General features: G+C 30.6%; 2 protein-coding genes across 2 annotated transcripts; both read right to left on the minus strand.

Moving 5' to 3' along the window:
• Positions 1-1,152: 1,152 nt before the first annotated feature.
• On the minus strand, positions 1,153-10,367 carry LOC132909137 (tudor domain-containing protein 7-like). The gene is made up of 17 exons (XM_060963737.1): positions 10,175-10,367; positions 8,676-8,825; positions 8,266-8,474; positions 8,084-8,187; positions 7,691-7,802; positions 7,284-7,620; positions 7,062-7,225; positions 6,581-6,937; positions 6,326-6,493; positions 5,987-6,244; positions 5,616-5,861; positions 5,190-5,540; positions 4,888-5,105; positions 4,594-4,807; positions 2,928-3,046; positions 2,669-2,820; positions 1,153-2,583 (listed from the first exon to the last, which is right to left on the minus strand). Exons 2-17 carry the CDS (start codon positions 8,755-8,757, stop codon positions 2,360-2,362), a joined length of 3,315 nt encoding a protein of 1,104 aa, XP_060819720.1. The 5' UTR covers positions 8,758-8,825; positions 10,175-10,367; the 3' UTR covers positions 1,153-2,359.
• A 3,286-nt stretch (positions 10,368-13,653) lies between these two features.
• On the minus strand, positions 13,654-16,868 carry LOC132909136 (polyadenylate-binding protein 1). Its single transcript, XM_060963736.1, has 4 exons — positions 16,325-16,868; positions 15,435-15,745; positions 14,419-15,364; positions 13,654-14,336 (listed from the first exon to the last, which is right to left on the minus strand). The coding sequence occupies exons 1-4, from the start codon at positions 16,515-16,517 to the stop codon at positions 13,894-13,896; spliced, it is 1,893 nt and encodes a 630-aa protein (XP_060819719.1). The 5' UTR covers positions 16,518-16,868; the 3' UTR covers positions 13,654-13,893.
• Positions 16,869-17,594: the final 726 nt, after the last annotated feature.

A 17,594-nucleotide genomic window follows, 5' to 3' on the forward strand; every position in this document is an offset into this window, starting at 1 on the left:
CTATCGACTTACAATTAACGCTATTTGTTATGTATGTTACATGTCAGATTGATAATAAAACGGAACCAAATTAAAAAGTGTTAACCTTTATATTTATTTTATATATTATGCATATATTTTGTATTTTTTCCAAGATATGTGATTTATTTCGTATGTATATTCGTGATACATTATGTATTATGTTTGAAATTGTAACAATTTTATTAAGAATAAGATATTTATATGTATATAGAGATTGTATATAACTTATCAAGTAATTTCTATTAATTGATCCAATACAATTATTAAATGTTATCGATATATTAATAACTGACAAAGTTAGAAAAAGAATTGGTGCAATTTTTAGAACGGGATCCAATTTCAAAAAGACAAAATATATCGTAAATCGGAGAAATTTTAAGAAGTAAATTTGTTGAGAATCTAATAGAAGCTAACACTGCAATTAGAATAAATTTAGATATGCATCCATTAAATTCATCAGATGTTGAACTATAAATATATATTGAACTATAAAGTAATTTTTAATTGATGAATCTCATCGATTAACTAAGGTTAGCATTATAAAAATAGTTATAGCTTACTGTCATTTAAATTATAATCATAATAAATTATAATTTATAATTATAAATTATAATTATAATTTAAATAGATACAAATTTAATGCTAATTATTAAAAATTACTAATACTAGTTATTAACTAATACTAATTTTTAAAAATTAATTTATTGATTGAATATTTTACGGTTGACAAAAAATATGATATAAATAATATATAAAATATCTATATATTTATATGAAATAAATACAACTCATATTACGTCACGCAGGGATTACAAAAGTTGATTTTCGTAAATCATGGACGCGTGATAAGCGTAATGATCGATGATTATTGGCATAACGCGTGCGCTTTCTAACACACGCGATTCATTATACAAGTACGCGTTATTCATACCAATCAATAGAAGCTAAACGTAACAACACATGTAAGAACAAATAAGACATTTTATCCATTTATACGTTCTGTAATTATTAAATATATGTATTTGTATTAAATATTCATCAAATAAAACACATATTGAAATATATTTATTATTAATATATCATACTATGTTGATATTAACAAAGGAGGTTTTTGAAATAAGAATCCTTACATTTATGGAAACGTTAGTATTTATTGGCACCTTTCATCAAGTTATTATTATCAAAAATAATATTTTACCGCAACGTAACATTAAGTTATAATATCGTATCTTACTACATTAACAAAACAAAAATATTCTTCATAAAGCAATATTTGCAGATATATATTTGTATATATATATGCATAAATATATATCATGTTTTACTAATATATCGCATATATATTTAATCTAATTGAATACTGAAGTAAAGAAATAATTATCTAAGACAAAATAAATTTGTAGTATACACTACAAAATATAAATTTATCTTTCTTCTGTTAACCAAAAACAATTAAAACATATAGGACATATTATAATATTCCTAAATTATATATAGTTAGATTATGTTAACAATTTAAATTGACAAGTCAATAACAAAATTGAAAGCATTATAATAGAAAAAAAGTAAACAACAAAGTATTTATCACATACAAAACACAAACAATAGCTTGCAATCACTTGAAGATAGCATGTTACCCTAGGGTGCTTAATACCCTAACACAAATAATTAAAAAAAAATGAAGAATAACCAATGTATTGGAAGTTAAAAAAATGGAATGCTTTTAATTTTTGTCAAAACATTTTTGTCACAGTTTTGTTGTCTTTTATACGACACAGCCAAATCTGTTAATATAAAACAAAAATTAAATTTAAGAAGTTTGAAAAAATAAAGAATCTTAAAAACATAGAATATTATAACAAAAATATATAAAATACTCTATAAGAATATGCATATATAATGTTTAAAAGTTAGTTCAATAAATTATTTTCTTGAAAAATAAAAAGCTATAATCTTTCAGACATAATTATAGGTATAGACATAGATAATATATGTAAATGTATAATGTACACATACACGCGTTACGTATATACACGTTTGATGTATGTGTACAGACATACATTCATATAGTTTCCATTATATCTTCACTACTTCTGTCCGGAACAGTTAACGATGCTATGGGTTTTGCATATACTATTAAATAGAAATATTATTTTTATATACAAACAACTAAGTTCTCGAGCATAAAACAGTAAAACTGTACAAAGATATCACTTAGCATTTACATAGGAAACAAATATATATGTATTCCATGCCGAAGTTGTCAAAACTAATTTAACCATTAGTGTTCACTATGATACTCCTATTTTGCATCAACTGTGTCCAAGTATATGTCGCTTTAATCATTTAATGTAGCTCGACCTTCCTCAATTAAAAGTTGATCGATGTAAATATCTTCAGCTGTATTAACATCTATCAATTTTAAACCCAATATAGTATCGGCCGGGGAAAATCCATCAGACTTAGATTCGTAAACTATTGATACAAAATTTTTATCCACGACTAATTCTTGAAACCTTAAACTATCTTCAACAGACCAGTCAACGTTAATCGGTCGTATGCCTGTTTAAATTAGTAACAAAATTTACGAAGTAAAACTCTGCATCTTGAAAATAAATTAAAACTGAAAGATAAAACAATTACATACCAGCAAGTCTTGCTTTAATAGCTTGATACGGTAGTTCTAAGAATTCACTTTTCAAAGGTTGTAATTTATTTAATGGTAGTACTGATACATCTCCGAAATCGCAGAAGTAAACGCTAACCATATTTTCTTTAATGATACTTGAAATGCATACCCTTAAAAGTAATTTAGAATAAATAGAAATTATTAATTAATATCAATAACTCCATAATGTAAAGTTCAGACTTAAAATATGTATTTATAAATCACTTTTTATTTATACCTATACCAGTGACTGTCAATGTGTTGAGCTGCATAAAGTTTGCCTTCTTTTACTGATTCTGGAGTTGGAGTTGGACCTTTGTATACTTTACAAGCTTCTTGTAATTGAATCATCATTAACTAAAATTATAAAAATATATACATTTAATTTATATGAAATATATATTTTTTATATAATATAATTATATAGTTATAAATACAATTATAAAATGATACAGTGTAATTATATATATATATATATATATATACAGGGTGCGCCGTTAGAATTCGGACAGAATTCAATTTGTAGTTCCCACCATATTAGAATTCAGATGTTTGTGCTGATTGACTCTGAAGTTAGTTAAATATGTCAATAAGTCTTCTATAACCTCAAAATGACAGAACTCGTTAAGCAAAACCCGGAATACGATAGAAGAGCGGCGATTATAGAAAGTCTTCGCGCCGGGAGAACGCCGGTCGAAATTATAAAATTCTTTAGCTACCCAAGATCGACGGTATACGACATTGCTAAGAGATACGCAGCCTCAGAGTGGTTCGAGAAGGGTTCTCCTTCTCCGGCGAGAAAAGTTCAGGTTAGGGAAAAATCAACAAGGACGCCAGAAATTATTCAAAGGGCCCAAGACATGATTTTGGAAGATCCGGGAACTTCTCTCCGAAAATTAGCCTCCGTCTTGGGGGTGAGTGAAACGATTGTCCGTCGAATAGCTCAAGAGGATCTTAGATATGCCTCCTACGTTCTCAAAGTCCGTCAGATGCTCTCCGAGGCCGCCAAGCTTAAAAGATTTGCCCGTTGTCATTTGATTCTGTGTTCGTTAAAACACGAAGCTGCTGGCCGCATTATGTTTTTTTCCGATGAGAAAATTTTTACTGTGGATGCCAAAGTGAATCAGAGGAACGACCGTTGGCTGGCCCACAATCTCGAAGATGTTCCTGTTGTGGGCAAAACCAAATTTCCAGCAAGTGTTCACGTTTTGAGCGTTGTCTCAAGTGAGGGCGACGTCATGCCTCCGCACTTCTTCCAAAAAGGCGAAAGAATCACAAAGGAGGTTTATTTGGAGGTCCTGAAGACAGTAATAAAGCCGTGGATGGAAATTACGGCTTCTGGAAGGCCGTATTTATTTCAACAAGATGGCGCACCTGCTCACACAAGTCATCTTGTTCAAAATTGGCTCTCTGACAATGTGGACATGTTTTGGTCGAAAGATTTCTGGCCTCCTAACAGTCCCGACCTAAACCCATTGGACTATTACGTGTGGGGCGTTATCGAGAGACAAACTAATAAATGCAGGCACCCCAACGTCAACTCCCTACGAGCTGCTATCGAGTCAGAATTCGCGACAATTAAACGCGACCAGTTGAAGTCAGCGTGCTCGCGCTTTAGAGCAAGAATAGAGCAGGTCATAGAGGCAGAGGGTGGTTACATAGAATAAAAGTTCTCAGCAAGGACCCTTTAAATGAGATATAACAACATTTTCATGTGTTTTTGTGTATTGACTTAAATAAACAACTTTCTGCACAAAACTTCTTTTGTCCGGATTCTAACGGCGCACCCTGTATATATATATATATATATATATATATATATATATATGTATATATATATATATATATATATAATTGTAATACATATTTTATACATAACAAAATACATAAAAAATTACATTTACCTCTAATGAACGTTTATCGTCAAATGGTTGAACAGTAAAATTTCCGGGATGGGCAGCCATTGTTACATGAACATCAAAATATTCGCCAATGCCTGAAATTTTTGGCGGTTTTAAAGACTTTACAATGTCATCATCTTCACTTCCTGCGAATTTAGAATTCATACGTTCGATGCGTTTCCTTGGTTTTATATTATTGTTACCATCCCCATGTGTTCTGCAAATATAATAAAAATAGCAATTGCTTATTATTTTCTTATTCGTAGTAACATTTATCAATACTTTTATATACTATACTTGGCAATTTCCTCTTCAAGAGCCAAGGTGTTATTGACAGAAACAAGCATATTACTTGGTTGAATTCTTTTAAATAATTCCACAACTGGTGTCCCCTTTATAGATGATACAACTTTTACAATAAGTGGTTCACCTTTTGGTGCAAGTTCTGCAAGTTTCACAACCATCTTTTCATTGAACATTGATTTATCAATGTTATGAAGATGTACCTTCAGTGCCTATTATTATGAATGTATCGTTAAAATTTGTTCGAATATATTAGATTTTTAAATTTTTATCAAATATCCAAATTAAAATCTTACCTGAGGAGGATAATTTGCTAAAACTTGAGACAATGTTTCTAAAGAAAGAAGATTGCTTTTTGTTATAGTGACAGTCTTACCAAAATCAATTAAAAATGCTCTTAATTGATTGTAAAAGCTGTCACTTACGATTTTCCCCCTGTACCAATTATTATTTACTGACACAAAGTATGTTTTACTAGAATCAACTGTGGTTACTATGCAACTCTCTAGATCTTCTGTGTTTAGTCCAGTACATATTAATCGATTTAATAAATTAACCAAAAGTTTCATACTTTCAGACTGCACTTGTACATAAACATCACCATTTTGTTCTACATGAGAAATAAATACTTCTGATACTTGTCCCTCCTATAAATAATAAAAAAAACATTATTTTTTGTCGAAAATTCAAGAACATCTTCTGGAATACAAACAAGTACTTACCACGTCTAATTTAGGAGCAACTAATACGTTTTGTGAGATTTGTTTAAACAGTTCTAAATTCAAATTAATGTCATCTGGTCCATGCGTATCATAAAACACAACTGTTGCAGAGGGATCATTCTGATCTTTCTTGCGATTTCGTACTTCAACATATAAAGCACGGTCAAGCAAACATTTTTCAATTGCTATCACAGTGCTATCACAGTCATTGAAATCTTCCAAACCATAAAGACACAGCCTTAATGCCTATATATAATTTAATACAATTGTTTACAAATATTTTTGATAATATTATAAAGTTTGTATCTTAGTAAAAATGGCATTATATTGTTGCGTTAGAGAGATTCATCAGTGATTCATCAATATCATACCTGAGCAGGAAGCACACAAAACTTTTTATCCAACATTTGTAATCTACTATAATGATAAATATCCTCATCACCATGATCGATAAATGAAACCGTAACCATTCCAGTTGCGATATTAAAATCTACACAACGAACTCTGTGCCATGATTCATCTTCAAACACAACATAATAATTTCCAATTTCAATAAGTGGTGCTTTCAGAGATTGTTGGATATTACTGTAATGTTTACTCATTTCGGTGGTCATAATGTCAAATTCATCCTACATAAAGATCATGTAAGTAAATATAAATAATAATTATAAAAAAAGATTATATATAAAAAGAAACTCTTCTTAACTCACACTATATGCATCTCCTACAATTCTAGCCCATATTTCAACAGTACTTATAACATATGTAACAGACACAATCCAAAATTCTTCTTCCGGTAATTGCAATTGTCCAGGTGCAACAGGACCAATTGGATGCAGTTGTATTTTATCTGTCTTTAATGATGCTGTATTTCGTATCTAAAAATATATATATTAAATAATAATTGTATTTCTTTCATATACGTACATAGAACAGCTTATAGTTTACAAAACACATTATTTTACCTTTTCACGTAAATCCGACGAGGTAAACCGACGTAGAATTACCGAATTATCTACACCCTTTTCTAAAACAATTTCTGAGCTCGTCTCGATAACTTTCTCCCAGTTTCCAGGTAAAATTTCCTCGTACTGTTGTTTATAATACATGGGTATCTGATGCATAAAGATACCATTTGGATGAGCATCTATTATGGACAAAACTCGTTCTTTTATTATGCTTTTGTCTTTAGTTTCATTAAAACAGGAAGATGAACCATATTTTTCAGTTAGATCAACCAAGGCAAATTTCGCCGCAAGTTTTTGTGCCTCGTCCTCAGTATGTGCTTGTTCCGGATAACTTGAATATCCGTGAGGACCAATCTAGAAATATATTTTTGATGTTTTATATCTATTATAAATTACTATTTATTTCTTATCGTCGTTAATTTATACTTCAATATGTGAATAATTTCTATCAGAAAAATATCAAAACAATTTCACAAACCTTAACTTGTGCAAACACAGCTGGTTCTTTAGTATTTTTAATTGTTGTAGGACAGATTTGATACATAGGTTCTGGAAGATTTAGTACACTAGCTCTTCGTTTCAATTCTTCTCTCGGATCAGTAGGTTGTAATTTTGGCACAATTTTTCTAGTATTAGCTAATGCTGTCTATAAATATAACTTATTAATCATAAATTGTATAATTTAGTAAGTAATAAATACTTACAGGTAATTTTATTGATTGCTGAATTTTCATTTTACTATCTGCTAAAACTTGCCCAGGTGAGAAAGGTGACAACACTTCAGGTGATTGAGGCAGTGTTGAAATGTTGGTGCGTATATCCATCAATGAAGGAATAGGAGGATTTATTTTAAGTCTGTCGTTTGGACTTGAAATTTTTTTAGGAAGCATTTCCACGTTGATATTAGCATTCTTTGAATGTTGACTTATCACAGATGTTACTGTCCTTAAATTGTTCTTTATTTGTGTCTCATCTTTAGACTTATTAATACTTTGGTTTGTTGATAAAACAGAATTCACTTGTCTATCTTTCAGTCTCTAAAAATTAAAATAAATTTCTCTCCTTCAGTACCAAAATATGTAATCTCATCAGGTACACATTACTTACTTTACTAGGAGAACTCGGTGGTACACCACAGTTAGATTGTATATATCTGGGTTTCTCATTATTTTGATGAATAGTAATTTTGGTTGACATTGCAGGAAGATACATATTTTGTCTAAAATAACAAATGTTCAAATGTGTGTACGTACATACACATACACATATACACTCGCGTGCGCGTGCACACACACACACACACACACAATATACTCCATATACAGTTTTGAATATCTCTTAAAATTTATATACTAACAACGTTTCAAAAATATAAAAAAGAATTAGTTATTTGTGAAAGATATTTTTATCTATTCTAGTTATTTCTTATATGTTATTTAATATTTAGGACATAAAGAGATGAAACATAGATGATGTAAGTATCTTGTATTTTACACTTACTTTCCACTCATTTGTGAATATAGATTATTATTAAAACTTCTTATATTGCCAAAATTTCTTGTCATCATAGGCTTACGAAATGGTGTTGGTCTTTTGGTATTCACCTAGAGCAATACAACATTAAAGATAATGTAATATACAATAAAATGATATAGAACAGTATAGATCAATAACAGACTTACCATTTTATTATATTTTTTAGCTGCTGTTTTTTGTCGAGCAATTAACTTCGTAATATGTGCAGATTCTCCAGTAGGTATAGCCTCCACAAAACAATCTTTTCCTTTCTCAGTAATTTTAACACTAGGGACAGTACGTAAAAAGGCAACCAAAGATTGATACCCCAATTTTCGAAATGGTATATTTTCATCAATGAGCAATCTATAATCTTCTGCAAAAAGTGTTAATATAAATATTTTTTATAACTGCATTATAAACATACACTGTAAAATTGTTAATTTCTATTTACTTTAGTTAATATATGTATGGTTTATAACAATATAAACATTCCAAATGAATATTATGAAAATTTAAGTAAATTATAATAAGATTAAATAGCGATGAAAAAAGCTTCTTAAAAGAAACAACTTACTATTTAGATCGTCCATCTTGACTCCACCTTTTGAAGATATGAGACATGCACGTACATTTTTTATTACTTCTTCTCTTTCCATTATTGCTTTTTTGTATATTTAAAAATGTTAATAAATGTGTATATAAATTATATTTACAAAGTAAAATTCTGAAAACATTTAAACATCAGATAAATGACTTGATACATAATTTTTAACAAAGTACATTCTGAATAACAATGTTTAAATAATATAATTACTAATTAAATGCTTAGTACTTATAAAAAAAATATTAATTTACTAGAACAACATTAATGGGTTAATTTTTATTTATAATATAATGTAAATATTGTTTATTTATTAACCACTTTAAAATAAAATCATACAAAAAAACATTTATAGATATTTGTAAAATATAAATCTTATTGTAATAATATAAATATTTTTTATAATATAAATACAAATAGTAATTGTATAAAATACTTTTCAAACAATTTTTATGTTCGATTATTTTATTATTCTTCAATATCTTACATGTGCTTGACGAAAAATGTTATGGTTTGACAAAAAGTATTACAATCAAGTTATGAGAATTGCATCTTGGGAAATGTTAAACGAGATAAAATACAATAAATATTATGTAGTTTCTTTTTAACAACTTACTTCTGTTATATATTTTAAAATTATATCGTACACTGATGCGAGAATGAAACAAAGGATTGGAAATATACAATTAGTATTTCTGACTTATAATTGAGATCTCGGACAATGCCGGCAAATGGCGATCAGTTCGGTAGTGTAAAAATTGGTGAAACACGCAAAATTATCAAATACATATTGTTGTTAACAAAGGATAGATACTTACTAATTATTTGAAATACGATGTAATACATTTGACACATTATAAAAAAAAAACATTTTCGCTTCCAAAAATTTACATTCTACCATAAAATTCTCATGACAAAATTAATTCACATACTTCATAAAATTTTACTGCGAAATTTTATACATATATTGATATATACAACATTTAGTTTTAATATCATTTTTAATTAAAATCATGTACACTCCCTATACATATACATCGAAGTCACAGTACAAGAGCTAATGTAATAGTTTAAACTACGTAATTGTACCATAGTAATATTATCTAACTATACGCTTACTAATTGGAATAAATTTGACAAACGATATAAATATTATATACACTTATTTTGCAAAACTAAATACGTCGTTACTTTGACGTCATATGAAAAGATAAACCAATCATAATTCCTGATGACATGTAACGAGTACACAAAATCGAATGTAAAAAAGCAGTGGCAACAGCTGCATATCAAATTATAGGCAATTCACATATTTTCGATAGGTATTATCGTTCTCATATTAATCAAAGTATAAATTAATAGTATATAACAATCTTTAATTTATTGAAATTTCAAAATTATCTGAACACTGGGAGAATACTTTAAGAAAAAAAATTAGGCCACCGTTATACATGCATAAAAATCAAAGGTACCTTATTTCTCTTCAAATGTCGCACATATATAATATATTATAAACTTCTCTTGTAACTCCACTAAACTTTATCACTTCTTACGTAAATATATCATAATTTGACGATAGCTCGACTGATTCTATCTCGAACATTGCCTTCTCTTTGCTATTCGTGAAAACCCATTTCCAAACTCTATTACATCTCCGCAGAGAACTATCCAGCATATTATTTGTTGAAGTCGAACACGAAATGCTTCGTTCATCCAATCAGACTTTTCCTCTGTCCCCTCCATTTCTAGGTAATGAACCAATCATCGGCCAGGTTTAAGTAGCGGTATATTTAAGAAGTCATAATTTTCTATTATATGCTTCTAATTGTTACTAAAATTTATATGTTGCAAACGATAAATTATTAATAATAATCATATAACATTAATGATAATGCATAATATTAAGTAATTATTTTAAGAAATTTCAATAACGTTCAAACGTAGTTTTAAGCAAATTTAATTGTTCTATAAATATACCATGCATTTGAAACTAATTATAATAATATTTAAGCTTATTAGGAATTCTTACATATTATATTTACTCAATATAAAAAAAATCGAAACTCCTCTAACTCAACTAACTAATCATACTTTTAAATTAAATCTAATCGCTGTTACTCATTATCATAATAAAACATGGTAAGTTTTCTTCATCTTGAAACAATTTTAAGTAATCTTTTAATAATAACTTAATTCTCATATACAGAAACGTAATACTATGAAAAGAATATTTTAAAGAATTAAACTTTCACGAGATATTATGTACACCATATATATTTCTTTGATACTTTTACGTATAAGCTGGCATCTACCTGGAATTTCATCCCATTTTTCTTTAGCATCGCAATTAATATTTTTAACTGATAATAACTATAAATTATCATTTTCTATCTGAGAATGTAAGAAAATGTGAACTTCGAACACCTGGGATGACCGCCTGGCCTTCATCACTCTGTAGATAGAGAAAGCGTCACCACTTAACGATACCATAAATTAAGTCTTCACCCGCTTAGTGCGTAGGTCAACGGGTCCCGACGTCTTACAATTGTGACGTCTGAAAATGCGAAGCTTCGAACGCTCGCAGGGATTATCTCAGTTCCCTTATCTCTGGTTCTAGGAAGAGATAGTAAAGTCACTTAAGAATGTCGTAAATTATGCCCCCTCCTTTGCTAGCGTGTTAGAAATTTCGAACCTTTTCAAACAGATACAAATCAGATGTCAGGATGCGTTCATAATACGCTTATTGTATATAAGGTTTACGAAATGACTATGCTTTACCGAGTACTTAACGGATTTCTTTAAAAACAAGCTAATCTTGAAGTAAAACAGATGTTCTTTATTTTTAGTAGTGCTGACCTGAAATAGAGGAAAAGATACTTTCTCTGCTATCTGTTCTTTGTAGTACGTCGTAAAAGCCAATAGTTGCAAGGCTATTTATATTGTTGAAGAATTTCGATTCTATCTCTATGAAAGCAAATAATAATAATAATAATAACTTGAAGAAGTTAGCTACGTAATTAAATTGAAGAAATTTCTTTTCTTTTTCTTTTTTTTATTTGCGTTTAATTTACAATCAATTCTCGTAGAGAATTTTAAGTAAATTTATTTGGCGTGGTACTATGACATGATTAATAAATGTTTATAGTATGTTTGATTCTACTTGAATCTAGTGCTTAGGTCTAAGGTGCAATGTCTTTTTAGCATACGGAACTGTTCCGACGTGTCGAGTAGTTAAGTAATTAGACGGTTTTGGTGGTTGTTAACACTTGTGCTATGTCTATTGCTAAATTTGGATATTTAATTGAAGAAATTTGGAACTTTTTATGAATCAGCAATTAGCAACATTGTATTTCCTAAAACAACTTGAGTAATTAGAGGGTTTTGGTGGTTGTTAACACTTGTGCTATGTCTATTGCTAAATTTGGATATTTAATTGAAGAATTTGGAACTTTTTATGGATCAACAATTAGCAACATTGTATTTCCTAAAACAACTTGAGTAATTAGAGGGTTTTGGTGGTTGTTAACTCTTGTACTATGTCTATTGCTAAATTTGGATATTTAATTGAAGAAATTTGGAACTTTTTATGGATCAACAATTAGCAACATTGTATTTCCTAAAACAACAATGAGTAAAACAACGCGAATTCGTCGTTCATACTTTTCGGAAAAAGGAAACACCCAATAGACCTCATAAGAGATATAACTTAGAAAAAACGAAGCTGGCACCCCGCTGGGAGTAGCCACCCACATGCTATATTTATTTTATTTTATTTTTTTATTTACCAATGAGATATAACACTTTACCAAATGTTCTTCAGGACAAATTGTAAAAAACAAAATAAAATAATAAAAAAAAAAAACTTTATTAGCCTGGACATGACCAGCGGATTTCACCAAATCCCTATTCATTCTAATTCTACGGAATATACAGCATTTGTTACCCTGATGGACAATACGAGTGTATAACGATGCCGTTTGGGTTGAAAAATGCATCATCCGATTTTCAGAGGGCCATTCTCAAGGCTTTAGGCGACCTCGACTTATTCGTACGATATTTTAATTATGGCCAACTCGATAGACCAAGCTTCAGCAAGATTACACATTATGTTAAATACATAACACAACGCCGGATTTTCTTTCAATTTTTCTAAATGTTGTAATATTGTGTAATAAATACTATTCTTTGGATATTTTTGTACATTATGTGCATTTTTTAAATGTTAAATTTTCTATAAATGCGGAAAAATCTACAATCTACTAATTATTTTTATTTATGTTTCAATAATTCGTACAAATTTTACAAATAGAAATATACGTTCCTGTCTCTTTTATGTTCTTACTTACTTATTACACTTAATTAACAAGATTACTGATCGCACTTTGTGTTATTTTTATAAAAATAATTGAAGTTTAGCAATATATAATTTAAAAAATACTTACTGCTATTTGATTAATATCAAAGCATAATCCCAGATATTGATAATGTTATCATTAATTGTTAATATTAAAACATATGTGCCAAAATAACGTGGATAATAATTTCGCTCAAAACAAATGTTCATATTTATATATTTTATTTATTCATAACTTATACAATTTTTGATAAAGAATGATTTATAAAATAAGTTATCCCGATAGTTTTAAATTTATATAATTTGCATACAAAGTATAGGTTAATAAAAACGCACATTTTTTAAATTGTGTTATTAAACTATTTGATACTTTATACCAGTTTATTACAAAAAGAAAAGGGAACAAATATTAACATATAGTTCTAATCAATGTAATCAATAAAGGCCAAATTGCAGTTCAAACTCTTCGAATAATTTATTTTCTATACTTTCATTACATGTGTTACATGAAAGTAAGAATACAAATATCTTAATAATAATTAAAAAAAAAAAAAAAACATTTAAACCAAAATAAGGATCAGGGAAAGAATGAACTCATTTGATACTTTTAAAGGAAAATTTATTATCATAAAACTTGATGAAAAACCCTTTCATGACCAATTATTAGTTTTGAATAACAATTTGTTCCTGTCATTCTTGCATGTAATAATCCTTAAGCCACCATAAAGCTTCAGAAAAAATTTTATTAAACCAAGGATAATCGCAGAATGAGTAAGAAAAACTGAACATTGTTACGAACGATTAAAGAAGAATAAAATAATACCTTAATTAAGATGTTTATTCTTTTTTAGAAGCCACAGCCTGTTTGGCCTGATGAGCTTGCAATACAGCTACGGCCTCTTCAACCTTGGCTTTCAGTGATTCGTTATGCTCCAACATGTGCAGGAGCTCTGAGTTGTCGATCTCCAACAACATTCCAGTGATCTTTCCAGTAAGTTGCGGATACATACATTGAATCAATGGGAAGAGACGCTCTCCCAACATTTGTTTCTGCTCTTGCGGTGGAGCAGCTGCCAACATTGAGGCAGTTAGTGGTTCTTGGCCTTGAATATGAACAGCTTGCTGAACAGGAGTAGGAGCAGGAATTGCCATTGCTTGTGGAGGATTACGCATGTTTGAAGTGTATTTGTAATTTGACGGACGGCTTTGAGCTGTAACTCCCACTGCTGGACCAGCCATGGAACGATTTTGCATATTTGCACCACCAACCGTTTGTTGACCTAAAAGAACAAATAAAATAAGTTGAAGTTTTTACAATTGAAATTTCGAAAATAAATTTCGTAAAAATTTAACCTTCATTACCTGTGATAGGTCGAGCAGACAAAGCAGTTCGCATAGCACCAGGTTGTGCAGTAGGAGCACGCGGTGCAGCCCTAAATGGACCTTGCATCGTAGCGAAACCTGAACTTCCAGTTTGTGCATTGGGTCGTACTTGATTAGGTTGCGCTGGCCAACGAGGAGTTGTACGAATTTGGGCCATCTGTGCAGGTCCATAGAATCTCTGCGGCTGTGGAATAGTGGGAACGAAATAATTTCCGGCGCCACCAGGCTGAAAAATTTGACCCATTTGCTGCATTCGCATGTTTGCTAAACGTTGCATGTATTGAGAAGCAAGATGTGCTTTACGATCTTCTTTACGCTGAGCTAGAGCAACATATAATGGTTTAGTAACTATTATGCGACCGTTCATCTCTGTTACAGCTTTCGTAGCTTCTTCAGGAGCAGAAAAACAGACAAATCCAAAGCCTTTGCTGCGTCCTTCTTCCATCATAACTTTAGCAGAGGTAATCGTTCCAAATGGTGCAAATTCTTTGCGCAACCGCTCGTCATCTATACTATCGTCCAAATTCTTTACGTATAGATTTACACCTTGATAACGATTTAAACGTTCTAATTTCAATTGCTCAAACTTTCTCTTAAGTTCTTGCTGACGCTCTGCCTTCTTTTGCGCCCGTCCGACGTACATACACTTTCCTTCAGCGACCTCTTTTCCATTTAATTCAAGTACAGCTTGTTCAGCTGCATCAGGATCCTCGAAAGCAACAAAACCGAAACCTCGAGATTTTCCGTCATCTTTAATCATTACTTTATGACTGGTGATGGTCCCATATTTTTCAAACATTTCTTTAAGTTTATCGTCTGTCATATCTTCCCCAAAATTCTTTACATAAACGTTGGTGAAAAGTTTAGCTTTCTCTCCTAATTCCTTTTCGCGTTCTTTACGGGGTATAAATTTACCAACATATACCTGCACATTAAAAATTAATACTATGAAGATTATTATAAAAAGGATTAAATAAGAATAAGAAAAATATTACCTTTTTTCCATTAAGCAACATGCCATTAACTCTATCAATGGATTTATTTGCTGCTTCCTCAGTTTCAAAATGCACAAAACCATAACCTTTAGAAACGCCAGATTCATCTTGAGCTACTTTGCAACTAAGTATATTACCGAAAGCAGAGAACGTATCATACATTGCTTTATTGTCTATGTTTTTATCTAAATTTTTAATAAAGACATTTCCAACACCAGATTTTCGAAGAGATGGATCACGTTGAGACCACATGATACGAATTGGCCGCCCCTTTATCATGTCGAAGTTCATGGTATCAAGAGCACGCTCCGCTAAAATGAGCAAAACATTTATTTGTTACTATTATTACAAATCTACATTAAATTCCATAATAACCAAATTGTTGTTTTTTTTAATTATATAATTGTGAACTGAAAATTTAAAAAAATGTCTAATCATTTTGTAAAAAAACTCCAAACGACCTACATATTACATATACCAACAATTCATAAAGTATCCCAATAATGCAAACATATTAATAAATTAAGGTACAAAATGAATCATTACGTTATTTTAATTTTTATTTAAATTACGATCGTAGATACATACATAATAAATGTCACATATTAAAACCTATTATTGTTAGGACTAGCAGATTTGTATCAAAATATCCGATATCTCAAAACCTTTCCCCAAAACGAAAAAAAAGTATTAGAAAAAATAAGGCATGACTCAATCCAATCAACTGCTATTACTTTGTTCGAAGTAGGTTTCAATATGGTGGCATCGTATGATTCGAAACACGTGTCAAGCACGGACAAATGATGTAATAAAGGATGATGTATCTTGAAAAAATGTAGGATATCCGAGTACAAAAAAATATTGAAATGAATAAATATGATCGTACTCACCATCAGCAGGCTGCTGGAAGTTAACATAAGCATAACCGAGCGAACGTCGGGTAATCATATCACGACAGACGCGTATCGAGAGTACGGGCCCAGCCGATGAAAACTTCTCGAAAAGCATCGCCTCGGTGATATCACTATGCAAGTCACCCACGTAAAGTGAGGCCATAGGGTAATTTGGAGCTCCCGGATTCATTATAATATTATTCCCTCGTCGTGCAGCTGCTTAAGTTGAAAAATTTCTCTGGTTTTTGGTATCTCTCGTTCCTTCAATATGGCTTGCGCTCTTCCGACCACGTTGTTCTTCGTAACGCAATTGATTACTATTTTTTTCCACACTTTACTTACGTTTCGCGGTTTTCAGCTACGGTTTTTCGATTTTTTTGTGTATATTTTTGTAATTTTTATATTTTTTTTGGGTTTTTTTTTTATAGAAGAGTTATTTCACGAATGGAGGTGGGTTGTGTGACCTATTTTGTAGAAAAAGGAGACACAACCACACGTGAACACAACTCTACTCTTTATGAGGAAGAGGCACTGGAAGTAGTTCCGTTCACGATTATATAGTGACCATTCAACGCACTTGCACGCTGGTAAAAGTAGTCCCTTTCGCGAATTGCACTGCCATCTACATTCAAATCTAGTTTATTTTCAATGTTCCTAGTACGATCAAAGACAAGTCTGAGATAATCTAGGCACAGCAGTCATATAAATCGTTTGTTTGTATGACCGTAAGCCTGGACCCGGGCAGGTAGATCATATAATTTACTATATAATTTATATGATTTATATAAGTAGTTTATAGTACTATAGATAAAGTATCCACCGAGTGAAGCCAAAAAATTAATATGGCGTCAGTTTCAGAAAGCGTTTCGCTCGATACATTTACAATACCTATGTATATGTATATTTCACACATGCGCGAAGCGATTTCTGAAACCGTCGCCATGTTAACTTTTTCGGCTTCACTTGATAGATGCTTTCCCCTAGCAAAAATCACGTGTACATAACTGGTCATATGAACAAGACTGGACACTCCTATACCAAAAGTACAGTTGTATACAATCGTGACGATTGTCATATAAGCAGGACTGAACACTTTTATACCGAAAACATTAAAAAAACCCCATTAACTCTTTTGAGTCCATAAAAATCAAGATGGAGGCTAAGAAAAGATCTTATTCTGCGCATGCGTGACACGTACAGTGATACTATAAATGTCTCAAGCAGAGATAGACATTCTACTGGTCTCTGTCTGTTTCACAGAATTATA

This window comes from Bombus pascuorum, chromosome 7 (genome assembly GCF_905332965.1).
Source record: "Bombus pascuorum chromosome 7, iyBomPasc1.1, whole genome shotgun sequence".
Classification (NCBI taxonomy): domain Eukaryota; kingdom Metazoa; phylum Arthropoda; class Insecta; order Hymenoptera; family Apidae; genus Bombus; species Bombus pascuorum.